Source organism: Phyllostomus discolor, chromosome 10 (assembly GCF_004126475.2).
Source record: "Phyllostomus discolor isolate MPI-MPIP mPhyDis1 chromosome 10, mPhyDis1.pri.v3, whole genome shotgun sequence".
Classification (NCBI taxonomy): Eukaryota; Metazoa; Chordata; class Mammalia; order Chiroptera; family Phyllostomidae; genus Phyllostomus; species Phyllostomus discolor.
This window is the reverse complement of record NC_040912.2, coordinates 10,536,359-10,563,424: the sequence shown is the minus strand read 5'-3', so window position 1 is coordinate 10,563,424 and position 27,066 is coordinate 10,536,359. Positions and strand designations below refer to the sequence as shown.

The 27,066-nt window shown below is 47.7% G+C and overlaps 1 protein-coding gene across 2 annotated transcripts in view; it reads left to right on the top strand.

Annotated features, from left to right (window-relative positions):
- CREB5 (cAMP responsive element binding protein 5) overlaps window positions 1-26,642 on the top strand; it is a 380,468-nt gene extending 353,826 nt beyond the window's left edge. For both annotated transcript variants that reach the window (XM_028526229.2, XM_028526230.2), the window contains 4 exons: window positions 13,568-13,891; window positions 16,621-16,848; window positions 24,700-24,808; window positions 25,734-26,642. In XM_028526229.2, the coding sequence (XP_028382030.1) occupies window positions 13,568-13,891; window positions 16,621-16,848; window positions 24,700-24,808; window positions 25,734-25,897 (825 nt within the window). In that variant the 3' untranslated portion in view covers window positions 25,898-26,642. The remainder of the gene's footprint in view (window positions 1-13,567; window positions 13,892-16,620; window positions 16,849-24,699; window positions 24,809-25,733) is intronic.
- Window positions 26,643-27,066: the final 424 nt, after the last annotated feature.

Sequence of the window (27,066 nt, the reverse complement as noted above, 5' to 3'; positions counted from 1 at the left end):
GATGTTACAGAGATCGGAATTCTAAGATCAAAGCCAAGCAAAGAGAAGAGGAGTGGAAAGAGAGGGTGTTGAGAGAGCCTCCCTGCACACACTGTCTACACATGACACCGAGGCCCAAAACTGGGCCTCGAAGTGAGGAGTAACTGTTACTTCAGTAGATAGATTCGTATAGTAGTTAACCAGGGTCATCAACGTGAATCATGAATACACATGCCTGGAGTCCCTGATTTTTATCCTGCGATACAAACTTTTTTAAGTGAAAAACTGGGACTAGTTAAAAACATTGAACACCTAGGAAGAAAGAACAAGAAGATTTACAAGAATGCAGTCCTTCCCGTTTCCATCCATTTCCCCTCTGCCCATGTCTCCCCAGTCTTCTGTCTGAGGAAACCAGGGGGGCCAATGTTGTATACCCAAATTGAACTTTAGACTTTGAGTAGGTGGAACAAAAGCAACCTTAGATGTATTTTCTGTTGTTGGAATCTGACTGAAAGACTTTCATCCCCTGTAGGGAAAATAGGGTTGGTTAATGGAGTATAATAATTTCTTTTTTTGTTTGCATTAAATGTTAGTATATATCCCTCCTACCTCTAGTAAGGATTTTGAGCTGCAAAATGATAGAAACCAATGCAATGCATTGAAAAATATACTCCTCCCTAAATAGCAAGTTTGCCCCAACTGTAATAACTTGACTACTGACAGTTGTCCTCTTTGGCAAAGAGGACAATATGTGGCGTCCCACCAAGAAAGCTTAATAATGATATACTTCCCACAAGGGAGGGGAGAGCAGCTGGCACTGAAATAGCACCAAGCAAAACAACCCGTCTCCTGCTTTCAAGAGATTCCCACTCAGTGGGCGTGGTCTCATCAGTTCCTAAGCCCCCAGCCGAGCGGTGAGCTCATTTAATGCAGACGCATTGAAGAAAATGCCTCAATGTGCACGCAGAGCTGCAATATATGCCTCGCAGGAGGAGCTCACACCCTTCCCCTGGTCTGTGCGGCTTCTCCCACATGGTGTCTGCAGCCCCGAACAGGCTCCTTAAACATGATGCCATTCTGAATGTCAGGCTGGGTGCTGGGTGGGTGTGTCACAGAAATGGGAGAGCAACGCCCACTGCTTGTTCTGCCATCACTGTTTCCACTTGGCTTAGCAGCTGACACGTTTGGTTAACCGTTTTGTTAGCCCCTGGTTAACCACACATGGTTTGAAAACCGTACTGAGCGGGGCAATGTCTGTATACAAGGTTATCCGTGTAAGAGACAACAACCCTACAGGATGTAGTCCCTTCCTATCTGCCACACCAAATCCAGGCTTTCTCCGGCTGGCCTCTGGTGAAAGGGAGAGACCACTTGATAATCCCCTCTGGTAATGAATCCATCTGGAAACCAGAGTGGAGCGAGCCCTTATCGAACATAGGGAGTTGTGGGAAGAAGGGGAAGGGGCTAGTCAAAGAGCACGTGTGAATGACCCACGGACATGGCCAACGGTGTGGGGATTGACTTCGGGAGTAGGGGTGGGATGGGCAGAGGAGGGCGACGGGAAGAAGTTGGGATGACTGTAATAGAAGAACAATACAAAATGATTTTAAAAAAGAGCAGTTACCAGAAAAAAAAAACAACCCAGCTTACAATGGCAATATGTGGAAATCATCATATATGCACTTGAAAACTGCCTGGGGGAGTGTTCCATCAGGAGTCAACAGTGAATACTGGTTATCTCTGCAATAATTGATGATTGTTAGATTATGGAAGAGTTCACCTTCTAGACTGGATCTTTAAAGTTTTATTAATTTAAAAATGAGCAGGTATTACTTTTGTAGTGATAATAACCACCAAGTTGGTTTTACATCACCCCCCCTCAAAAAGGGGGGAATTGAGCTTTTATGAGTTTGGAATATTGACTCAACCTTGCATTCACTTCTCTTTTACAATGAACCTGATCATTCATTATTAATTAATAAGTAAAAATATCTGGCCCTGGCTGGCGTAGCTCAGTGGCTTGAGCTCGGGCTGCGAACCAAAGTGCCGCAGGTTCGATTCCTAGTCAGGGTACATGCCTGTGTTGCAGGCCATGACCCCCAGCAACCACACATTGATGTGTATATCTCTCTCTCTATCTCCCTCCCTTCCCTCTCTAAAAATAAATAAATAAAATCTTTAAAAAAAAATATCTGAGCCCATGCGTACAGCGTGGTTTTTACCTCCTGCCGGAGCTGACTTGCTTTTCAAACTCTTGCTACTCTCCTGTACATCTTCTTCCCTTCCTCCTGTCCGTTTGCTTTCTTCCTTCCTTCTTGCCTTCTCCACCGTGCTCTTCATCACCCCCCATCTTTCTCCTAACCAGGCACGCTGTCAGACTGCACCACAACCAACATCAAGCTCACATCCCTTCTCTGCACTGGCTCTCCAGCACGTGACTTGACATTTCCGCACAGGTATTTCCTGCATCTCTGAAACGTGGGGAATGATCTTCGCCACCGAATTCAGAGGCTTGCTATCTGCTGAGCGCTTTGCTCTCTCTAAAAGGCAGGTACCGAGTTAGGACAAGCCACCATATTCTTGTCAGCCTCTGGTGAGCAGTTGCCTACGAGAAATTTGGAGACAGAAAAGCAATCGCCTGAGCTGGAAAAGAGGACAGGTCGTGAAAATGATACCTTCAGCTTGTTCGAAGATAAATTCTTAGGCAGGCCATTCTCAATGAATAAATCAACCAGAAAGCTTTCTGTTTGGCATTTTTAGAATAGTGTTCAGTTGTGACAATGTGATTTAAAGAGATGGTTGCACATTCCTCACTCCACTGCTCCCATTACTTGTGTTGTAGGCAGTAAAATCATAGGCTTAGATCTCCAGTTCGTTGAACTGTATACCATGGAAACAATACAAACAGAGAGGTTAAAAGATAGCTTAGCAAGGGCCTGTAATTCCACTCTGAAAAATGTGCCCCATAGTTAATGTATTCTGTTGGTCATACCTCCTGAAACAAACAAAAAAATCTTCCAAGAAAACTCAGACATGAATAAAGAGGAGAGAATACTTGATATTCTGCAATGCCCAGTTATTAATGGAATTTTTAAAGCACCTGTGAGAACCAACATAATTTGGATGCAGATCAGCTCAAAAAAAGAGTTATTACTCATTTTTCCCTTGAAAACGCTCTGCACCGTCATCTCCTTGGACAGAAGCCAAAGGTTCTCCTCTCTATACACACGCTTCCCGGCTCCTCACAATTCGTAAATTATAAATGGCTCCTCTTGGAAATGTCTTCAATGTAGACATGCAGGTTTAAAAAAATAAGGTTTTGTTCCGGCTTCCCCAAGCACAGCTTTCTTCTCCCTCTGTGGTTTGCCTGAAGTCCCCGAGGCTGCGCTGTTAATGGCAGTTTTTGCTCATGACGGTGCTCCTTCACCCTGAGCCCCTCGCAGGGTTTTCCTGCTCAGGGAGACCAGGCGGCTCACAAGTGGCATCAGGGAGTGTCCATGTGCTGAGAGCCCAGGGGCCCCTGATAGATGTGCTGTGTGTGTCGTCACAGAGCTGCTGAGTGGGACACCAGGTTAATGCGGACCATTGGCAGGCGGACCTGGAACTCCGCTTCAACAGGACCGTTGGACCGTCACAACAAGCTGATCTGGCTACTGGTCCAAGGACTTGGGGCCACTGACACTAGCTAAGCCCAAACAGGAAGTTGAGCAGCAATTGAGAATTAGAGTTTATAATAAGCTCTCTCTCTCTCCTGCCCTCACCTCTCCTCCCACCTCCCTTCCTCCCAGTCAGGGTTGATACACTCGGGGGGGCTCAAGCAGGGGTCAGATGCAGAGGCAAAGGGGACACGGGAAACCAGAATACACCATTACCGTTTTACCAAGGAGCACACCACAAGTGAGCACACACAGAGCGTGCCAGGTAGATGGGATACGGACACCAAGGGGCCAGACAGCTTGCTGGTCACACAGCCTGCCACCCACAGTGAGAGAGAAACACCTGGGGATTTCTTTATACTTTAATAAGCTTAAGGTCCCCTTGGCCAGACACCTAATGTCTCTAACAGAGACACAGTGGCACACGTCTTGCTGTCTCCCAACAGCTGGAACAAAGCTGGCAGACGGCCACATGGAACAGCTGTGCTGGCCAGGTCTCCCAGGACGAAGCAGAGGTGTGTCCAGGAAGGCCCCTCCTACCCCCTGAGGGCCTGCTAGTCAGACTTTCAGACCCAGAGGTTTGAGCCTCTGCGTTACTGAGAGGTGTCCTCCGGGGATGGGGCAGGCGTTGCGGGTGGCGGTGCTGACTGCCGCAGCTGCCCGCAGGACGCGTGGGGAAGGACCCTGTGGCGATGTGGGCCTGCTGACCGGCTGCTCTACCCTGCCTCAGGCGTCATAGTGGCATTGTCCATCACAGCGGTCACCAGGGACGGCTGTGCATTGAAAAGGGTACAACTGACATAGCTAAAGCTGACCACGGTTCGTCTGGTCTGGGGTGACGGGAACTGTAGCAGCGAGGAGCAATCCTTTCCATCGCTGTTTATGGCACCACTTTTTTTTCCTTTTGCCAAATAATTAGGTCACCGACGCGGGCAGGGGCCTGGGACGTACATGAAGAGTGAGGTTTGCCATGGGAACTTGAACTCTGACTTTCCCAACTTCTGCGCAATTAAAACCCCCAACTTAATGTTGCCTTAGCATGGATTTTCCATAGTGACTTATAAACGCGAAGCTCTATGTTTCATATGTATTTTTCTAACATATGTTGCTGCCTATGTTTCTGATTAAAAGCTCGTCCAAAATAAAATAACAAAGGATTGCTTTTTTCCAATAGAACTTTTCTTCTTCTATAAAAGCTGGAAATAAGCCCTCACCTAAAATTACCCAGGCTTGCAGGTGCCGGGTTTTGGGGGGGTGAGTAGTGTTTGCTGGTTAGACAAAGGGCATTATTCTCCCTGCAACCGCCACCAGAAGGTGTTCTTTCTGCGGAGAAAATTACAGGCCTGCGCTTCAAAGACATTCCGCGGTTCGGCACCACCGCTCGAGACTTGCAGGCGGCAGGCGGGCAGGCAATCAACAAATATTTATTCTGAGCCACTGTGTATTCAGCACCTTTAAAATTGCCAGGGAAACCGGCCAGAGGGATAGAATAGCTGCTGGGGCCAAGTTAGTGCTGAAGCCATCCCATCCCAGAGCGAAAGGGACTCAGTGACCAGAAGGGAATGGGAGACCGTAAAACTATCACGGGGCGGCACCTCACCCGGGTCTGGAGATATGGATAGAATAAGACAATGAGACCTAGTGAAAGGCTCTTTAACTGAAAGGTGATGTTTGATGGGTGGCACCCCGCTAATTCTTTCTTTTTCAGTCTGTCTGAACAGAACCCTAGTTCCAATCCCTCCCACCCCACCTCACCCCCGACACTACTGCTACTACCACCAGCAACATTAATTGAACCCAATGAATGGGACAATTTATTCGACTTTTTAAGAATAATAAGTGCTCTTTAGAAATAGGCAAACACGCCAACATGCGTGTATATAGGGTGCTCGTTACTGTGCGATTACAGAGGAGAAAAGTGGTAACAGCGTGTGTGTCCATCAGCTGAGACCTGGGATACTCCCCTAGAGAAGATCCAGTACCTGTTAGACATGATGTTGAGAACTTTGGGACAGGGGACAGGGATATGGGGGATGTAGACTGGTGTGGCGCACACTGTGGCCCATGTGGAGGCGAGTAGGACCCTCCCTCTCTTGCGTTAAGTTCTCCAGTCCAGTTTCCTTCCCTGATGCTGCTGCAGAGAGGCACCAGCTGGTTGGACACGCGCATCCGTCACGTAACGGTACTTTACAAAGTCACACGAAACCCCTGCATCCTCTGCTAGGCACGCAACGGCCAGGCTCCGTCTCCCCTATGCTGCCTTCGGACGCACTGGTGTTTGGTGTGTTGTGTTTTGTTGTTTTTGTTAACCAAGCCGAAGAGGTTACCCTGATCCCTACTCTGTTTCTCTTATCAGATTCCACGATACTAGTCCGCCGAGGCCTTTCTGAATATTGATTCTTCGTCCAGTGCGCTTAACACCCGCAACTACCTTTGTATCATACAAGTTGAGGGCTATGGCTTCTGCATTTTTGTCTTGAGCTCTAAGCCAGCAGTGAGATGATAGAGTTGTAGGAAAAGCAGTACCTCGACAGTTCTAATTGGAGCAAGGAAAAGAGTTTGGTGTTTGGTTCACTCTCCCATTGTCCACCTGTGGGTATAACTTCTAAAGTAAGGCAAAGCAGACCTAGGCACTAGGTTACACATTCAACTTTGGTGATAGACAGCAAAAAGCAAACAAAAGAACCCCACAGACAAATCTTAGCAATTTCTTTGCCAAACACTTCCATACTAATATCCAACTCACATATGAATTACAGTTGTGCAAGAGTGAGCCTTCAATCTACTCTTGTTTAATGAAGAAATTGATGAATGCACACTTACAGAATTGTTTTATTTTGGACACCACTTCCCCGCATCTCTTCAACTCGGTGACTGTCTTTTACAATCCAGCAGGGTGGTGAGCGCATTGACAGGCCGTACATGTTAGTGGGTTTCAGAAACAACTGCTCTGAGAGCAGGAGCCAGTCTTAGTTCTACTACAACACGGCCTCTGGCTCCTGCCCAAGTGGACCACTTGGCTCCATGTGCCCTAACCTACCCGACAGAAACGAGGGTGGGCTTCTGCGCTCCCGACCCCGTCAGAGCAAAGGTTTGAGTTGGGGCCTGCTGAGAGGTAGGAATGTATCGGAGAAGGCAGTTGTGTGGATGTCTGAAATGAAGAAGGAAGTCATTGTTTCAGAGAACTTCAGAAGACGAACAGGAGACTGGGAGGGAGAAGTCTTGGTGTAGAGGCCTGGTTCCCCCACCGTGAACTTGATTCCTCCTCTGTGAAGTGAGGAAACATAATGGGATAAGAAACTTTAGAAACCAAAAGATTATGCAGAGTCATTAGGGCAACAGAGTAGAGTTGTTTTGTAGGTGAAGGGTAATACTAGTTTTTTATGAAAAATTAAAAATTGAGATATTAAAACCCTTTTTCTCTTGGCAAGCTCCATTCATGGTATGAGCCCTATACAGATATATCATTTTTTAAATCTTTTATACCATAATTCTACTGTACCTTTTTTATGTTTAGATACATAAATACTTACCATTTACACAACTGCATACAGCATGCAGTACAGTAAGATGCTGTGCGCATTCATAGCCTAGCATCAATAAGCTATACCATACAGCCTAGCTGTGTAGTAAATTTGTGCAAGTGCTAAGATGTTTGCACAACAATGAAATCACCTAACAACACATTTCTCAGAGCATACCTGCACCGTTAAGCAATGCAGGACTGTACTGAAATTGTGAAACCGTCAGAGCAGAGCTTACATCACGAAAGTTTTGAAAGGAGCACATTTTATTCCCAGTGATTAAGCCAGGCGTGATTTTAGTCATCTTACTAATGGTCCTGAAGTAAACGTAGAGTTTAGGATCCGCTGTGCTGTCAGGGTTGTACGCTGATTCTCAGTGGACGTCCTGAAGCCCAGTGTGGCTCTGGGCACTGACACTGTTTTTACCTTGGCGAAACGAAGCTCCAAGTTCATGGGACTGCCCCGGAGCACCACACAGCTGTTCTCTTTCTGCCCATCTCTACCTCCACTCAAATGCGGGGAGCATTTTGGGACCCAAACTGGTCATGTATAATTATGGAATTCAGTGGATAAGTATCAGGTATTTGTTTTACTAATTCAGAGACTTGTCAGACATCCTTGATACCTGGGGTGAACCCGTAGTCGTTGATATTGCAAATACGCCTCCGCTGAAGGCTTCCGGTCTCACGCTGTAGACCGTTTGGACCGTTCGGAAGCCTTGTGTACCACTTTGCTGGTCAACTGAGTGTGGGGAGAGATAGCAAGAAGGAATTGCATTTACAGAATGACTTTGGGGAGGCTGCTGATAGCAATTATTTTGTATTGAAAAGGAAATACGAATATGGATTCCATCCTATTTTCACAGAGATGCCCTCTTGTCAACTCAGCATCACCACGTTTTGATATTGACACTTTTTTTGCTGAAACAAAAGTCAACAGCCATTTTTCATGAAAACCTTTCTAGAAAGAATGTGCCAACCCCCTCTCCCCCTCCCCCTCCCCCACCTTCACCCACTGCCCCACCCCCACCCGATTTCAAATAATGTTGAATCCCACTTGGCGTCAGAGCCTGTGGAGCATAAGCCATCAGCCCCACTGAAAGCTGGAGAAGAAATGTCTTTACAGTTCCACAAATGTTTCTCATTGGCAACAGCGAGTTGTTAACGAAAGATAAATTGCCTGGGGTGGATGTGGGTGGGCGTGTCGTGTGTGCGTGTGCTCACATAGGCCCACATGTATGTGCCCCTGTGGCAGTAATGACGTGAGTGTGGACCTGGGTTTCCCACAGCATGCCCCGATGCAAACTGAGCTAACCCGGAGGTTAAAAGGGGGACTGGGGCCGAGCTCTCAGGGCAGCAGCCAGGCACAGTGTGGGATGAGGTAGATGGCTGGGTTCTTACCAGGACTCAGATCCCAGGCAGCAGGCCCACCCTCCCATCAGGAACAGCGAACAAGGAGCTGGTAAAATACACAGAGAATGAAAATGACCCTTATTGACTGAAACCAGCTGTGTCCGGCTTCTCGCTGTCTCTCCTGATTTGCTCTCTCAAATAAATGGATATGGTAGAGGACGATAGAAAGTAAACAGAATCATTTTTTTTTCTCTCTTGCAGTCACACCTCAGTAATAGCCCTGGGTTTTATAGCTGAAAAATATATGTTTATTTGCTCATTAATTTCCCTCCCTCCCCCTTGCCTTTTCTTGGCATTGGGTAGAATGGTTATTTAAAACAAGACACAGTTCAGCTTCAAAAAGAAAAATCATTCTGCAAAATACAGCTTGAACTCATTTTCCGTTCATTTATCATCTCTTGAGAGAGTAGGGTACAAATATCTAGGTTTGGTATATTTTAATGATTTACAGTGCCGTGCCTCTGGTTGGCACCAGGATGGAGGGGAGCAGCGGGCCCTTTAGGACTTTGAGAAGTGCCCCAGAGTGTTTGGAAAGGACACGGTGAATATTAAATGTAGCATATGCAGAGCGGCTCGGTTCTCATTTATCTTCACTGCTTTCCTTCAAAGCTCGTGTAAGCTGGTGTTTGGAGGGCAGACTGAACCCACAGTCTGGGAGGGGTGCTTGAGTATCTTCATGTGAACACTTACGCGTTTTTTCCCCTTGCTTTGAAAGAGCTTTGGTTTCATGTGTCTCCCTTTCCCTCCGCGTAGTGGGCACAGAAATAATGATACGCCTAGCTCAATGCCCAGCAAATATTTGTTGAGTGACTAGTTAAATGGAATGTTAGAAACCTGACTAAGATTATTGTCTTGGTGTGAAACATGCAAGAATAGACTTGAAGCAGTCAAGTCATTTCCCCTCACAGTACAAGCTAATTATTTGAGAGATGAAGATCTGGTTCGTAGTAGTTATTTGTCAGGCTCCATTTGCTCCTAATTAAAGGTGGAAGACTTGTTTGCGGCATTGAAGGGGGGACAGAGTGACCCGCTCCTAAACATCTTTTCGATTTTCCATGCCACTCTTTCAGGGAAAATATACCAAAATGAAGTTAATGCGCATTCCTTTTGTGTTGGTGTTTTTTCTTGTTACCCTGTTTTCGAGGGCAGGCAGAGTGGAGAGCGGGAGCTTTCTGACAGTGGACTTGCACAGCCCAGCTGCCTGCGTGACTTCTGCAGTTGACTGTGCTGGCCTCAGGTGACTGATAAAACCATCCTCCTGTAGGAATGCCACCTGCAGTAATTAAAGATGAAAATGCACATGCTCATCCCAAGCCTCAGAAAATTTCATTCATTCATTCATTCATGCCAAAAATACGAATTCAGAGCCTAATGCATCAGGCTCCATGCTAAAGCTGTGAATTTAACACTGAGCAAACTCCACTCTGGCTCCTGCCCTCATGAAGCTGACAGTCTGGGATGGTTGATGGGTATTAATTGAAGAATCACTCTAAAAATCATAACTCCAACTTGAATTTTAAAAGGAGAAATATGGCTCTCCTGGGACCACATAACAGCAGGGACGGATTTACACCAGGAGACCAGGGAGAGTTTTACTGAGGAGGAGTCTGAGACTGAGGGCCCTTAGAATGTCTGGGGAAACGGAAAGGGCAATCCAGGTCTTCTGAGAAGACTATCAAATGCAGAGGCCTGTGAGGCCTGCGTGGGAAGAGCAAGAGATGATGGGAAGGCAGAGCCACACACTGCAGGGCCTATGCAGAGGCCGAATCCTGGGCTCTGACCTTCACCATTAGCATTAGAAAGGTGTAGAAGAGTCATTTGTCCAAGGGTTAAAAAGTGGGGCCAGGGAGAAGGGACCTTATCAGATCTGTGTTTGGAGGGATGATATAAACATATTCTATTCACTCACTCTTCACAAATATAACAAGGGAGATGATCGTGCTAAGCCCTACATTATTCTTTGCTGCCTTTGAGCTTCCTGAGAATTCTTACTATCCACCCTTCCCTCTGCCAAGTTTCAGGCAGACAGTATCTGGCTCCCCAGCTGCATGCAGAGCAGCACACGCACAGCCTCCTGCTAGACCGTGCAGCAGAGGCCTCTGGTCTGGCCAACTTTTCTAGCCCTTCCTCTCATTCCTGTCTTTGCTTATGATGATGGGGAGGTGGCATAACGCAGTTTATTCCTGTCCTTGGCAAAGTACATGTGGCATGCCTTCCAGCACCTCCTCTCCTCGCCAGCGGTGTGAACTTGGCACAGGGGTGAGCCTCCCTTTCAGCCTTGCAGGGTTGTTCTGAGGATTAGGTGAGTTAATACTTGTAAGAGGCAGAATGAGGAGTGGCACGTAGTGAGTGCTCAGTTAATGCCAGCCATTGTTTCAGTCTTTGCTGCTCTAGGTAGGTGCCAAAGGTATACTGTTAAGACGAAAAAACACAAGACACAAAACTCCCTGTCACAAGAGGGGCTCGAACAAGTGCATGCTCATAGATGCTGAGGGAATGCCTGAGGCGCACCATGGTTCCCTGCCAGTGGGGGGGCTGGGGCTCAGGGAGAGAACAGGGAGCTGCTGATCTACTGTCTTACCTCCTACTTTTTAAAAAGATTTTATTTATTTATTTCAGAGAGGGAAGGGAGGGAGAAAGAGAGAGAGAGAGAGAGAGACATCAATGTGCGGTTGCTGGGGGTCATGGCCTGCAACCCAGGCATGTGCCCTGACTGGGAATCGAACCTGCGATACTTTGGTTCGTAGCCCGTGCTCAATCCACTGAGCTATGCCAGCCAGGGCTTCTTACCTCCTATTTTTGTAATAGTTGATTTTTTTATTCTAGAGCTGTACATCTTTCCAATAATAAAATTACAAGGAATAGTTTAGAAAAATCCATTAATATTATCCAGTATGTCCATTTTAAAAAACATAATGATTTCACTATAATCTTTTTTTTTCATAATTTTATTCACTGTTAAGTTTGGAGCTGTCATTTAGAAACTTTTCTTGGGGTAAAAAAGAAATGTATATAAATCTGAAATCCAGCAATTCATTTGATTTTTACTTCTTTTGCTCATATTATATTCAACAAATGCTTTTAAGATCCTGTGCTATTAGGATCCCCCTGCTGTGAAATGGTTCTCCTCCCTCTTCCATCTCTGCGCGGGCATATACAGCGAGTTCTCGGGAATGCTGTGCTCCCGCCCAATGTAAACAAGGTGTTTGGTTCACCGGTCACTGACTTCATTGTACTGTTAAGCATTGCTTAAATGCTTTATAATGAGCATTTTTATAAAAACAATGAAATCATTTCTAAAAACTGGAGGCGAGGAGTATTGGTTGATATGGTTCATTTGCCGTAAACACCGTATGCAGCATCCAGCCTTTCCCAGCAGTTCCGGAAACAGCTTCCTCAGGACTGTCACGGTGGAGGGCGGTGGCTATTGCTCACCTGGAGGAGCCAGGTGGACGTAGCGGTTGCCGAATTAGGACGTCGGAAGTGCTTTCGGCAATTACCTGTCACTAACATGTAGGCCCGCCCAGCCGAGCCTCCGCCGCCTTTTTACTTTTCCACGAGCAGAGGCTCTTTTTTGTTTAACTACAGATTTCGATGACTGGAGTCGGTGTTTATCAGTAGTTTACTCTGACCAGTGGAGAGTCATTAATTTTGTGCAGGGCTGGAGCTTGACTGTTGCTTTGGTCATTTAAATACAAACTCTTCCTTTTCACGGTGATTACACAATCAGATAAGAACACGAATCAGGAGCGAACTTGAGCTCCCCGTAAATACTTCATGAAGCCAATGTGAGCTTGCCAACCAGACTCCTCTCTGCAGAAGACACATGATGGAGGAGGAACTGTGTTGTGCAGTATTTAGGCCACGGGGCCCCTTGGGATATGGGGATACATGTGTGTGCGTGTGCAAGAAGAAACACACATAGTCTCGAAGAAACTGTGATGCAGCTGATTCCCAACTGAGTTTTTAAAGCCGGGGCCGGGAAAGGACGGGTCATGGCTCCTGAGCGCATTTGCACAGCCCAGGAGCTAACAGTGCTTTCTACATTTGAAAATGAGTCTTAAAAGTCAGGAGTAGAATAGCATTTCAGGTCATGTGAAAATTCTCTGAAATACAAATTTCCTGTTCCTAAGTAGAGTGGTATTGGCACCCAGCACAACTGTTCACTTCCATGCCGTCCGCAGGAGACCTGAGGGTGTGCCGTGAAGGACTATGAGCTTCCTGGCTCTTTTCAGAACAAGTTTGCGGACCCCTCCGCACTAGTGTGCATGTCTGTCTGCTCGCTCACAGAGAATGCTTTTGTGTGCGAAGTGGCCATCAGAGAAGCTGTGTTCCTCTCCTTTCCCACTCCCTTCCCAAGTGAGAAGGAAGTGACTGTGTGAGAACGATGCGATCGTCAGGAGGGTCTCTGAGTTACATCACAGCAGCAAATGGAAAAGGCCTGCACGTGGCCTCCAAAACCTGTAGATTATAATCTGCTCTGAAGCCCTGGAATGACATTGGTAGTTCCTATATTTCAAAACATGTAGTTATGTACTCTTTGTGTCAGAGAAATCTTTTTAAAGGCAAAAACCTCTTGTTCTTGTGATTTTTACAAAGCACACAGCCAGATCAGATGGGCCCTTTGCTCAGTGGCATTATCGTATTGAATGGTTTTATTTGGTTTTTACTCGTGTCTGGCTGTCAGTGGGATATGGCAAATAATTGGACAATAGGAAATATGTTTTAGTAGAAGATCTAAATCTTGATAGGGTTCCTGCTCATGTGCGGTGACTGTTCAATTAATGAACATTTGTGGCTGGCATTGACCCTCCTACCTAGCACAGTATTTATGAGAATATGAAGTTAATATAAAAGTCACACCGCTACCAGTAAGACAACATGAACACCAGCACCGTAAACTACTACAGAATTGGAACTGTATGTCACTTTGATTCAGAGTCCCTGCTATGTATATGACTGACCTCGGCTGTCCCCTCTCGTTCTGTCGTTTCAGAGGCTGAAGGCTGCGTTGACTCACCACCCTGCTGCCATGCCCAACGGGAACATGAACACCATGGGACACATGATGGACATGATGGGCTCCCGGCAGGACCAGACGCCGCACCACCACATGCACGCGCACCCGCATCAGCACCAGACACTGCCGGCCCACCACCCCTACCCGCACCAGCACCAGCACCCAGCACACCACCCCCATGCTCAGCCCCATCACCAGCAGAACCACCCGCATCATCACTCCCACTCCCACCTCCATGCACACCCAGCACACCACCAGACCTCGCCACACCCACCCCTGCACTCCGGCAACCAAGCACAGGTAGACCCTTTTCGTGGCCCCTTCCCCCTTCCTGTTCGCAGTGCAAGCTCTAAAGGGTGGGGGTGGGGGGCGGTCATGGGCAGCATTCTTGTCTGACCAGCCCAGGTGTTCTATCTGATGCCCTGGGGAGCTCTGTGCATTTTCTAGGACTTAACAGTTACCCATAAGATCCTACCTGACCACAGTTTCTGCATGTAATGCCGTAAATTTCAGGTCTAGGCTTTAGAGACAAAGGTAAACTTCAAGACTTCCAAAATCTATTTTTGCAGTGTGTTCCACAGTTAACCCTAAAAAAGTGTTATCAATGTGAGGAGTAGGCAGAATTTAAGCATGTGGAGAAAGATGGGAATAAAGAATGAGAAAAATATGTTGATGCTAACTGTGATTCTAACTATGGAGCTGCGGTGCTCCGTAACATCGTGGACACTCAACTTTGTCTCCTGCAAAATGGCAGTCACGCCCAAAGGGCAATATTCTCAGTAACATTGAATGTTTCAAGTCGAAAGAGTAACAATTCCCGGCAGACAAAGAGGCTCGGTAATGGATGTCAGGGCACAAGGTGCTGTGTAAATGGTGAGGAGAGGTGACTCATCCCACCCAATGTGAAACGCGTTGGAGGGAGCAGACGGAGAGCCAAGCTCTGCAGATCATCAGTTCAAGAGAAAGGCCAAGTCCCGGCGGTGGGGAGTCACCAGGAGCGGCTAGGAAGAAAGCCGGCATTTAGACTCAACAGAAAGAGGGTCGGGGGCCAGGCAGACATTATGTCACCCTGCCCGAGAAGAGAGGCGGGTCCGCGCACCGGAGTGAGTTGTAGGAAGCGGATGAAGGGCATGCCTAGGAGCAGGGCCAGCCCTAGACGCTTCGGATCTCCAAGCAGGGTGACCTTTGGTAGTCCCCCCTCCACCCATTCCACGCTGCCAGCTCCCAACCGGCTGGGTCAGGATGGTGTCCGAAGCTTGGGACCGCCAAATAACACTTATTCATCGTCTGCCTCCGGGACCTCACACAGGCATAGCTTCTCGACCTCTTGGGCCCCCTTCCCTAACACACACCAAACCTGGACCACCGTCCGCGAGCAACTCTGAGTAGATAAGCTCTTCAGCAGATAAGCTTGTTGGCCGGATAAGCTTACTTCTGCCAAAGTGCTTAGAGGTGTTCTGTGTAGTAAATAACAGTGCCGGCTTTGGAGTAAGGAAACTTTCATTCATTTCCATTCTTCCTTCCTCCCGTGTGGTCAGATGAAGCTCCCTAAGCCTCAGTCTTCCCACCTGCAAAATGGGTTAATAATAGACTGAGCTCATCGAGTCTTAGGAGCATTTAGTAACGCAAATGTCAGCACAGTTTTCATTACATGTTGGCCATGATTCATTCTACACCCAGGGAAGGCAACAGGAGTTTAGCAAGAGTGTAGCAATAAAATGCTCTTCAAAACACCCTTTTAGTCAAATGCCGTGGTGGGACTCGTATTTAGAAGGGAGAAAGAAAACTACAAGGTCAAAGGTAGGCAAGTAGATTTACATGTGTACTCACTTTTTAAGGAGAAGGATAACATCAAGTTTTGGTTGTGTTGCTGTACCAGTTAATTCCCAGGCATGTGCAACAGCTCTTTGAATATAAAAACCATTCATTAACTAATTATCAGTTAGCCAATTGCTCTCCATTTTAAGTAAGCAGCCAATTGTATATGCAATTAGTTCATTGCTATTATAATTAGCTGCACAAACACTTGCTTTTTCACCCTATAGTTAAAAAAAAAAAAAGCCCAGGTTGGTCTTCTTAAACTTTGAGCAAGATCACGGTGAAAATGCCTTTCTTAGACTGTATTAACTTGGGACACATCCCGAGGCGCCGTGGGCCTGCGGCATGGAGGCAGACGAAGCTGTACATGCGGGGGTCTCTCAAACCTTAGACGTGGCCGAGCCCCAGGCAGATCTTACCAGGAGTCCATGGGCTAGTAAAACGTCATAATGATGACGTGGTTTGCCCCTCCTGGGACCTCCTTACACTCTGAGTCAACGAGCAAGTGCAGCGGCCCTCCCGGCACACCACAAGGCATGTGACTCCGTGCCGCTTCCGCCCCGAATGCCTCCTTTTATGGACCCCGCTCCCCCGTCACCCAGAAAGGCCTCCTCTCGCTGCCTCCACTGCCGGCGAGCCCTGAAACAGTGAAAACAGGGTTGCAGCTGCGTTCGGGGCTTCACGGGGTTCTTTCACGGGGGTCACGTTGGCGACGATCCCCCGGAGGTGTGCTCTAGTTTTAGCGCCACTGGCAGGGCGGGCGCTTGCAACCTGCCCAGACGGCAGAGGACTCACCAACACGGTGACAGTGCCGCTGACCCCTCAGTGCCCACGCGCAGCCCTACGCGGGCGCTGTAAACTTTAATGCGCACCTTAAAGGAACCTTTTTTAACATCTGAAGGAGGAAAGACATGTTTCCTGTGCTAGGGTTCAGCCCGTGCCCACAGGGAAAAATCGATTTGACTCTCTTTCCACAAGTCATTCCTATATCTTGCCAAAATATCACGGAAGGCAGCTCAGAGGACGCTTTTTTTTTCCCCCCACGAGCTCACGTGATGTCACCGGTTAGCTCATTTTTAGAGAACAGGTTCGAGATGCTCACTAAAGCAATCCGCTCTGCTGGGCATTGCATCTCAACAACGGCTTGGGCTTCCTCGCTTGCCCGACACGCTCCTTCCCCACCCTGTCATCCTCCTTCTCGTTGCCCGCAGGTCTCACCAGCGACGCAACAGATGCAGCCCACCCAGACAATACAGCCGCCCCAACCCACCGGGGGGCGCCGGCGGAGGGTGGTGGACGAGGATCCAGATGAGAGGAGGCGGAAATTTCTGGAACGGAACCGGGCAGCCGCCACCCGCTGCAGGCAGAAGAGGAAGGTCTGGGTGATGTCCCTGGAAAAGAAAGCTGAAGAGCTCACCCAGACGAACATGCAGCTTCAGGTGCAGCCCCCGTCTCTTTCCTCGGCACTCAGAGGCCCTGTGTGCAGCCGGCATTTCCTGTCCCCGCGGGCGCTCGTTGACCTAAGGAGCGGTACCGCACGCTAGCCAGGCTCGCTCCTCCGGCGCTGTGCACCCTGGGACACCCTGTAAAACAAAACAAGCCACTCAGTTTTAGATCCACCTGCCTACCGAGCTCTGAGGAGGGAGAAGCTGCCGGAATAAGTTACAGAGCTGGGAGTGCAGGCTTCGCAGGGTCACTCTCTGGGTCAGAAAGTACTTGCCGTGTTTCCCCTCTCCCGCTCTCAGTTTCCTCATCTATAAAGTGGGAATAATAACCCCACAGAGTTGTTGGGAGGACCAAATGAACCAATGATGCGGAGCAGTTTGCCCAGTGCCTGGCGCATAGGAAGTTTTCAACCGAAAGGCAGCTCTTTAAATTCACCGTGTGAGGGGGTTGCTTCGGCCTACATGAGATTATGCATATTTTTGCTTAATGAAGGAAAGGAAGGTTCATGTTTATTGCTTCGCTCTATACACAGGGGTGTCCACCCCACGGCCCACAGGCCACAGGTGGCCCAGGATGGCTGTGAATGCAGCCCAACATAAGATTGTAAATTTACTTAGAACCTTTTTTTGCTCAGCAGTTTTCTTTAGTGTTTGTGTATTTCATGTGTGGCCTAAGACAACTCTTCTTCTTCCAGTGTGACCCAGAGATGCCAAAAGGTTGGACACCCCTGCTAGGAAAAGGCACGCTTCTATCTCATTTTCAAACTTGAGATTTGAATCTTGCACGGTTTGTGCTGTAACATGGGCAGCTCCACTGGGGACATTTTATAAAAGGCCACTTTGAGGAGTGTTTTGAGAGCAGGGGAGAAAACTCCAGGGCGCGGGCCTTCTGCAGCAGACTTCATGCTGGGGAGACGATGCCGTTCAGGGCGTATGTTCTGGCACAAGAAGGAGTGCACTGCTCGCCAGCAGGGAGAGAAGGCACCGAACCCACACATGATGAGCAGTCCAGGGACAGAGCGGTGCGTTACGGCCCAGGGCTCCCAGGAGCAGAGGGAGTGGCTAGAGAGGACCGAAGGGGAGAAAGACCGCCCCAAACAGGGACTGGCCGTCTCTCAATTGTTCGCAGGTCACCTTTGCCTGATTCTCTGTCGTTCCTACAAAGGACCCGTGAGGGTGCCAAACCCCCAAAGCCTTTGCATGTTCAATTCCATGAATGGAAATGACCTTGGGGCATCCAGTGTGCAAATTGAAAATATATGAAAAAAGTTTAGGTGATTCATGGTCTGAGCATCATAATTTATGGATGTTCACTTTTCCCCCTAAATTTATTATTCTTTTTGTAATAAACACGAGAAAGAAACTGAGAGACACGTATAGTAGGTACCAGGGAACTAAGATAATAACTCCTCCCACTAACTTATGTGCTGCTTGAGGGTGCGGGCTGTGTCTCATTACCTTCTCTTCTTACCACCCACCCCCCGACTTCTAGTGTGGTGTCTAGTCGGCACGGTGACCTTATGCACTCAGTGTCTGTTGAATAAGTGAACGAGCTCCCCATCTCTGGAGTGTCCCCAGAACTGGCGGCCTGACCACTTGGCAAGAATGTGTTGGAGGGAGTCAAGCCGCAGAGGCATGGCTGGCCTTACACACCTCAAGAGTCACTCCGACCTGAAAGTCCGCAATTCCAGAACCTGGCAGGCACAGTGGCGTTTGAGGAGCGGTTAGGTAGAACGTGGATAAACACTTTTAATATTCATAGTACTCATTTTTATTTTTACGTGTATTGAAAAATATCATTAGAACCTCAAACCTTCAATTTCACAAATCCTATTGGTCAGGATGAGGTTACGTCATTACAGAATGAGTTAATTTGAGCAAACACGTTAAGTCAATAAAAGTCCCGGTGCGTGTGGACCTGGCAAACATTAGAGCTGTGGTTCCGTGCTGAGGGACGGCTGGGAATCCCTCGGATTGGCTGCCCGTTCTGAGGTCTGCAGGAGGACCATGAAAACATGCTGGTTTTCTCAGCCTTAGCGCTGTGGACTTTTGGGCTCCATACTTGTCGTGCCCTGTTCGCTGCATATGTTTAGCAGTATCCTTGGTCTCTACCCACGAGACAGCAGTAGCACCCTCTACTCCACCCCACCCCCCCATTGGCGACGACCAAAAGTCTCTAGATATTGCCAAACGTCCTCTGTGGGGGCAAAATCACCCCTGGTTGAAAACCACTTCCTTAGATGCAGGAGCCAGCTGGCATGCCTCCGATGCCAACAACTGTTTCAATCAGTTTCAACTAAAACGAGTTCTTGCAGAATGACTCCGGTGTATTGCCTGTGGCCCTAGGGCATGAAAACATGGGGGGGTCACAGCAGCGAGCCAGGGAGGTGAAGATGCTGGGTGACCTTGAGGACAGATGTGTCCATGGCTTGGCCATGTGCATGTACCGTGTTTTTTCGGACTATAAGATGCACTGCTCCATTTGGGAGGGAAAAGGGGTGCATCTGATAGTCCGAATGTAGCTTACCTGGCTTGCTGTGGGGGGGCGCGGTGGAGTGGGGTCACAGGAGGCAGGAGCAGGGTTGCCGCTGCATTTTCCTCCCAAATTTGGGGGGAGGGGAGTGCTTCTTATAGTCCAAAAAATTCGGTATATTATTGATTTTACAAAACAGATAAGAGACCCTAATCTGTGAATTTTGTTGTTGTTACTTCTTGTATGCTCCCTAACTGAACCGGGGGCCAAACCCACAACCCAGGCATGAGCCCTGACTGGGAGCTGAACTGGCAACTTTGCAGGACGATGCCCAACCGACTGAGCCACCCCGGTCAGGGTCTGATCTATGAATGTTTATGTTTCTTTAGGGTCTGAATGACTAGCAAAAAGAAATACTAGAATTCTAGCTCCTGAAGAAAAAAAAAGTCGTATCAGAGCTGATATTTCTGGTTGCTAAAGCAGGGCCCGAGGAAGGGACCGTCTCCAAAAAGACTAAATTGTTGGTGGTTTCCAACCTGTGCTTTGCTTCAGAGGGCCAGAAACCCCACCGTCGCATGTTTTCCGCTCCGGTGAGCGCTCCGCATCCCACCCCGTGATGCTGGATAAGGCAGGGACTGCGCTACCTCTGCGTGACCCTTTCCCTCTCGCTGGAACTTTGTCAGAAGAAAAAGGTGTCTCTCTTGACGCTGGCTCCCCGAGCCAAATTCTAAGTAAACAGAAATGGAAGGTGCTAAGCAAACAAACTGCAGCCAAATGGAATATCCAAGGTCTGGATGGCCAGCTGCCACTTTTGAGTTGTTTTCCAGCATAGAACCTTTGAGTTAGGTTGCAGGGTTTCGGATTGGAAAAATCAGACCTAAGAAAACAAAGTCAAGCTCCCAGACTTCATTTCCTTGTCTCATAACACATCTCTGCCCACCAGGCCAGTGGTGGTATAGGAACTGGGGGGGCGGAGGAGAAACCACCCAATCTGACATTTCATATAAGGAGACATTCAGGTTCAGGGGACTTGAGGAGACTTCTCAAAAGTCACACAGCCAGCACGTAGCAGGATTAGGCCCCAAGCAAGTCTTCTCTTGACCTAACCCTCTTGCCCTGTGACCTTTCATTCTAGAAAGTTCTTAAATGAAAGAAACCCACATTCTTTTCTCTGACAAAGTGGCTCAGGTCAGCTCTGCATTCATCAGCTGCTGACGTGGGGCTCAGGGACTGGCTTGTTTGTGTTCGGTAGATGATATGGAAATCATCTGGTCACCCACAGAAATAATTGCTTTTCTTTTCTAGTGCAAAGACACATGGCCTAAGTCGCTGCTGAAATTTTAGACACATGAGCCCAGGTTTGGGACTTGGCAAGAGCCTGGGCCAGATGGGAACTGTTGCCTGACAAATTCAAAGTCCTTTGTTTTGGAATGAGCCAAACCTGCCCTCTCGCTGATCTACAGAAAGAAGCGGGGGAGGGGCTATCTTGCAGCACCCCCCACCCTTTTTTTTGGCACAGACGATGGTTTGCATCAAAAAACATTCTGTGTTTATCATATTAACAAAATGACATCCCCAAACCAAAAACTGCAAGTGCAGCTTGGATGGACCTCTCGGAGTGCTAATTTAAAGTATGTTATTGTAGTATTGAATGTCTCTACATGGGGCGCTGCTTCAACCCAAGGCAACCTGAGGGGTTTAGGAGCAGATTAACCCAACCGCACCTCATCTGCCCTCTTTCAGTCTCCATGTAAGTGGCTAACTGCCTCAGTTAGTAGCAAACCCAGGCCAGCTTAGAAAAAACGAAGAGCCGCTTTCAGCAGGAGAATCAATACCGATTATTACTGCTTCGTTTTCTCCAAGCACCTTTATATGAAGACCTCAAGCTATTCCAACCCACACAGGGGAGTCAAAATATTGGTGATTCGCCTCAATTCATAAAGCAAGCTAATTCAGAGTAAGAAAATGCCCCCAGAAGTCCTGGTTTTTATTTCCCTCGCAGAGCTGCAGGCCGCATTTGATGTCTTTCATGCGCTTTGCAGCACTTGCTATCTGGTTGTTCTCTTCCCAAATGAATTCAAGGTGATTCTACTTCGGTGACCTTGGAAAGGGTTTTCATCTAAAATCCAGCCTGGTGCCTGTGCACTTCCTACATCAGTCAGCCAGCCCATCAGCGTGGGATCTTCAGGGCGATGACGCACGTGCGCCGCACAGGGCCCCCTCCGCGCCCTCCGGGGCCGTGGCTCCTGACACGCCTTAACCCGGAGGCTCCGCCACGGGGTCTGATGAAGGCTCCACACACTCTCGACAATATGGGCGCACACATGGACACCAAATTTTGCTCGACATGAAGCTATAAATGTTGCTTTGGAATCTGCCCTGATGTGATTTGGACGCACGGGACGTGCTAGAGCTGGCTCCCTTAGAAAACATGAGGCTTAAAATAGAAGCATGTTTGAGAATGCCGAAGGTAGTTAACGAATGAAAAAAAAATCACGATCAAGTCCTTCATTAGATTATTAGGTAATGAACGTTGCCAATAGAAGGTGACACGGAAACACTCGGAGAATAAGAAACTACCTTGCTGGAGCAAACTAGAGAACTAGTCCAACCATCTTGCTTCGTGCTTGGTTGGCGAGGCAGCTAGAGAAGTCAAACCCTGTCGTTCTCCACTCTCAGGTCAGAGTTCCTTTTCTGCTGGAAACTTCGCCCAGTGACTTTGTTGGCCATTAGGCTTTTATTTAGTCCTCACCTGCATCATAGTCATGTGTATATGAGCTGAACAAGAGACTGGGTTTTCTTTCCTACTGATCATAGTAATTGGCATTCATTTTCCAACCATAGCATAGCTAAATAACACAATTACTAACACACTGCATTAAGAAATATGTCCATAAGCACACGTACCCTTAAATGACGACCAGTTGTCACGGTACTTCCCAGGTTCCCACGTTTTTACAGACCCTCATGACTCCTAGGGCCTCAGTTCCTATACTTACAACATATTGATGTATTGATAAAGCGCTTTGCTCTGCATAGACAAAAATGCCACTCCAGTCATCTGTTCTGTATGGACTTTGGTTATGGGCCCGGACACCACATATGCCGTTCATAGTGGTGATTGGTCCTGTTTTACTGTGGCCTCTCGTGGAAGCAAAAGGTTCATTGTAAAATGGTTCTGGGTGTGCCGAGTATTGTGGGCAGTTAGCTCCCTGCAACTGCAGAAACCCAAAGAACGGAATTCGAAGTGTTTTCTTAAGGAAGGGGCAGAGCACACTCCGTGCCTGGAAGTCGAACACTGCCTAGTACAGGCGGCTGCCCAGGACATCGTGGGGGAAGAAGTGGAGACCAAAACCAACCTTTGCATGATGGCCCCAAAGGGGGATTTTTATCTTCTCCCTGAGGCATAAGAAAGCAAGAGGATCCTGTTGTTCTGTTTGAAATGCACTCCTTATTTGTTGTTTCCTAGGCCACAGAACAAAACTGTGGCTGGACTCACTAAACACCGGAACTCGACTCCGTTTTCTAAGCACTGTTGTCTGCATGGTCCGCTGCTGAGAGTGTCTTCTTCGGGGCAGGTGCCCAGCGGCTGGGATTTCAGAAAGGTGTCGCTTCTGTCAACCAGATGCAAACAACATGACATTTACTTTGCAGCCAAACTCTATGGTCACACGTCTAGCTTTCTTTTTCTCCTTTTCAATTTTGTTTTTTGTTTGTTTGTTTTGCTTTTAACCTGGAGTTGCCTTCTATGTAATGGTCCAAAAGCAACTTTCTTAACACATGCTATTTTAAGCAGAGGAGGAGCTGGGAAAATCAGAGAGGAAAGAATTCATGTTTAAGGCTAAAATAAATTATCCTGTAAATAAAGTTGTCCCACTGACCCCAGAATTGACAAGGGTCACTTTTGGCTTTGACAGGGTTTTTATTTTGTAAAGTTTGGAAGAGAAAGAGAAAAGCTCTGGGGATGAGATTTTTCTTACTTTGCTATTTATGTTACTCAACATTTGACTGCTTGTAACGTACTTTGCAAAAGAATGTGGAAATGGGAGCTATTGTTTAAAAAAAGTTTCAAAGAATTTTTAATTAACTTCTAGAATCCCAAACTTACTTTTCTAGGTGATAAATACATGCCTGAAAAGCCAAGTTCATATTGCAAGTGTAGATACAGCGTAATGACAGCCGTGTTCAAACACCCTTTTCTGTGTGCATGTTTCTTTAAGGTCACCTACAAGTGCAATGCCTGGCAGGCAGTCACACATGGGCACAGGCCAGGGGGAGGGTGTTATGTGCCACAGCTCTAAAATGGCTTATTTGAGATAGGGCTATGTTTATGGTTTAGTTTTATCAAGTGGAAGCACCTTGGAACCAACCATCTATTCTAAGTTTATATTTGTAGACAACGGTGCCAAGTACATTATTCTACAAAGCCATGAACTTGTCTTTGTGAATTGCTACATTAAGTGGAGAATCGAGGCACTTATTCAAGGGACTATGAAAAGTGCACATACACATAATCCACAGCAGGGATTGTTGTGCTACTCAGGGAGGAAATGTCTCTCAATTGAAAATAACCAAACTGGTTCATGAAGCCATGAAAATAATTCTATCAGGGCCCAAAACTTCATTGCCCGTGCTTCATCCCCCCAGCAGAGGACCCATAGTCATGCCGTATGCTTCCATGCCTTCTGCTAAGTGGGCGCCAGACAGGGGGCCATACTTGAGCTACAGCCCGTTTAGAGCTTTCGGGAAACAGGAAGGTAGATTAGTCAGTTTACTGCGAGGGCATTTCAGTGTGAAGCCCCACAATTCTTCCCACTGACTCACATTCGTCTTCACATAGTGAACATCGACCGGAGCGTGTCAGACGGTGTGAAGGTGATGATCACCATAACTAACTTCTGCTGAGTGCTTAGTGTGTGCTGGGCATTGTTCTGAGTGTTTCACATACATTACCCCCTTGGACCCTCCCAACTCCAAGAGCCTTGTGCTACTTTCATCTCCATCTTGTAAACAATGGTGCCGGAGCTCAGCTGGGTCACGTTACCTGCCTAGAGCTGCTCAGTGAGTGGAGAGTAGAGATTCCCACCCAGGGAACCTGGCCCCAGAGCCTCCCGCCCAAATGCTCTGTTCTGCACTTTTAATAGGATCCAGCTCTTGAGTGACAACCTAGTCTCTTCAGGAAGCCCCCGGTGAGTGTGAGGGGCCAAACTGAAGGCAAGCTACACATTCTCAGGTGGATCCTGTTACAAAACACCCCTCACGTCATCCAGACTTAACAGAAACGTTTGCCCATTCCGTTGCCGAAAGTGCACTGGGCCTTGGGTTTGTGTTCACCGGTCTTCTCAACGTGGCTTTGACCCGTCTCTTTCCAGAATGAAGTGTCCATGTTGAAAAACGAGGTGGCGCAGCTGAAACAGTTGTTGCTGACGCATAAAGACTGCCCCATAACAGCCATGCAGAAAGAGTCGCAAGGATATCTAAGTAAGTCATTGGCTTCTTTTGCTTCTTTTAGTGTTCAAATTTTTTTTTGCCTCTGATTTTGTGTTGGATTTTATTGAAAGAGCAAAAGTAGAGGGTAGGTTGTGCACCCAGGCAGACAGCATACAGAACTCTGGACCGCAGCCAGACTCCCCCACCCGGGGGGGAAAAGCTGCTTTTCTGGCCCCTATCCATCACCACGCCCACTGCCTCCTGATCATTTCTGGCTAGATTTTTCTCTGGCATTTCATGTTGTAAAATCCGACCAAAGTCCAGTTCTGCAGCCCATAGAAAAATGGCCTTCTGGAGCCTAGTTAGCAGTGGGCCAGCTGGCAGTCTTGCAGAGAAATCCACGGGCTGGCGTTGGGTGAGCCACCTCCAGTCCCGTGGCCCTGCTGCGTGGTATTCACGGGGCTGAGAAACTAGAGACCTTGTCTCAGTTTGTAAACACACAAAGTGGGTCCCTCTTTTTAGACCCCAGTTGCTGCACCTGGAATGTCGACAGGTTGGTTAAATGCTAGTTGAGTAGAGGCTGGTGGGGGGAGCGGGGACTCACGACTCAATTTATTTTCAAATAATTTTTTAGATTGAGCAACACAGATTCTCCCACCACATGTGAGTATTTCTCCACATTTGATCTCTGGATGGCTATTTGAAAATACAAGATGGGGAAGCTGACATCCCAAGACCCCAACACATCCAATCATTTTTGGGGATGTAGAAAGCATGGCTTTGCTTGTAGCTGTAAAGTGGGAAGGCATAGCTTTGTGACCACAGTATAAAGCCTTAAAACTAACCCCCGAGAGAACATGTGAGAAAACTCTTCTATTTCTAGTAAACGCCTAGTAGTGTTTTTCTGAGCAGTCCGCGCTTCCACCCGAGGAAGAGCTATAGCGGTGTGTGTGTGTGTGTGTGTGTTTTCTCCTAGGTCCGGAGAGTAGCCCGCCCGCGAGCCCCGCCCCCGCCTGCTCTCAGCAGCAGGTCATCCAGCATAACACCATCACCACGTCCTCGGCGGTCAGCGAGGTGGTAGGAAGCTCCACCCTCAGCCAGCTCACCACTCACAGAACAGACCTGAACCCGATCCTCTAAAAACCAGGGGTCGCACCTTGCCTCCAAGAAGAGCTGCCGCGTCCCGTGCGTCCTTTCTTTGAAGGGCATTTTTAGAATTAACTCAGACCTGGAAGACTCCTCAGTTCTTCGAAAGACTGGCTTTCATTTTTATAGTTATTATGGAAATGTTGTCTTTTATACTTAGTTATATAAGAAAAAAGGGAGTTATGCAATTAATATCTATCAGCTTGGGAAATGCTTTGGTGCTTTTCTCCAGTTCTCTGGTACCAGTTACTTGTTTGTAAACTGAACTCTTTCTGTATATAGCCATGGTTTCATGCTTATCCGTCCGACCCTTTGCCTGAGACACTGAGTCTTGTTAAACTGCAGCTTGTAGCCAAACAAGGCATACTTAGTGGTCAGCAGAAGCAAGGTCACTGGGTGAAAAGTGTGACGACATCATGACGCATGTTGAGTCTGTGCTGTGATGTCACCGGAATCCCAGATAAACACAGAGCCTCTCCACAACTCTGTTCCTCCTACTATAAAAAATGTTAAGGTCCACGTATATCCAAATGAAATCACCAGGCATCTCCCCAACTCCTGCTCCTTGGGGTCCACTTCCTCAAGTGCCCAGTCCCCCTCTCCATGTTCCCACTCTTTCCTGGGCTCCCTGTTTACGCTTCATTTTTACCTTCTCTTTTATATCCCCCCCCTTTAGCATTGCATGTGAAGAGGAAAATAATATTTAAAGAAAAAATAAAAGCCAACCTCAGAAATGTGGGCCTGGCCAGCGCTTCCTTGCCCTTGACGCACAGCTGGCATCCATTCAACCGTGCGTTTTACGAAACAGTAACCAGGAAACGTTTCATGTGCCTGGCTTCATGTTTTTCATAATCAGAGCAACGAAAAGGTGGCTTAGCCATAGGCGAAGCACTGTTGAATGCCAGCTGTGGAGACACCAGGGAAGGGTGCTGTGTAAGCCTCCACTGTGACTGTGCCAATTCGGATGCGAGGCTAAACATCACACGCTCCGATTACAACTGGTTTGATATGGCCTGTCCCTAATGTCGAAAATCCCTGCACTACATCATAATTCAGAAGGGCTCTATTCACCCCACCGATTATGTTGTTCAGTCATCAACTGCTAATAGCCTACGATTTATTGTTATTTTTTTTCCCTTAAGCCTATGGAAACGGCTCTGCCA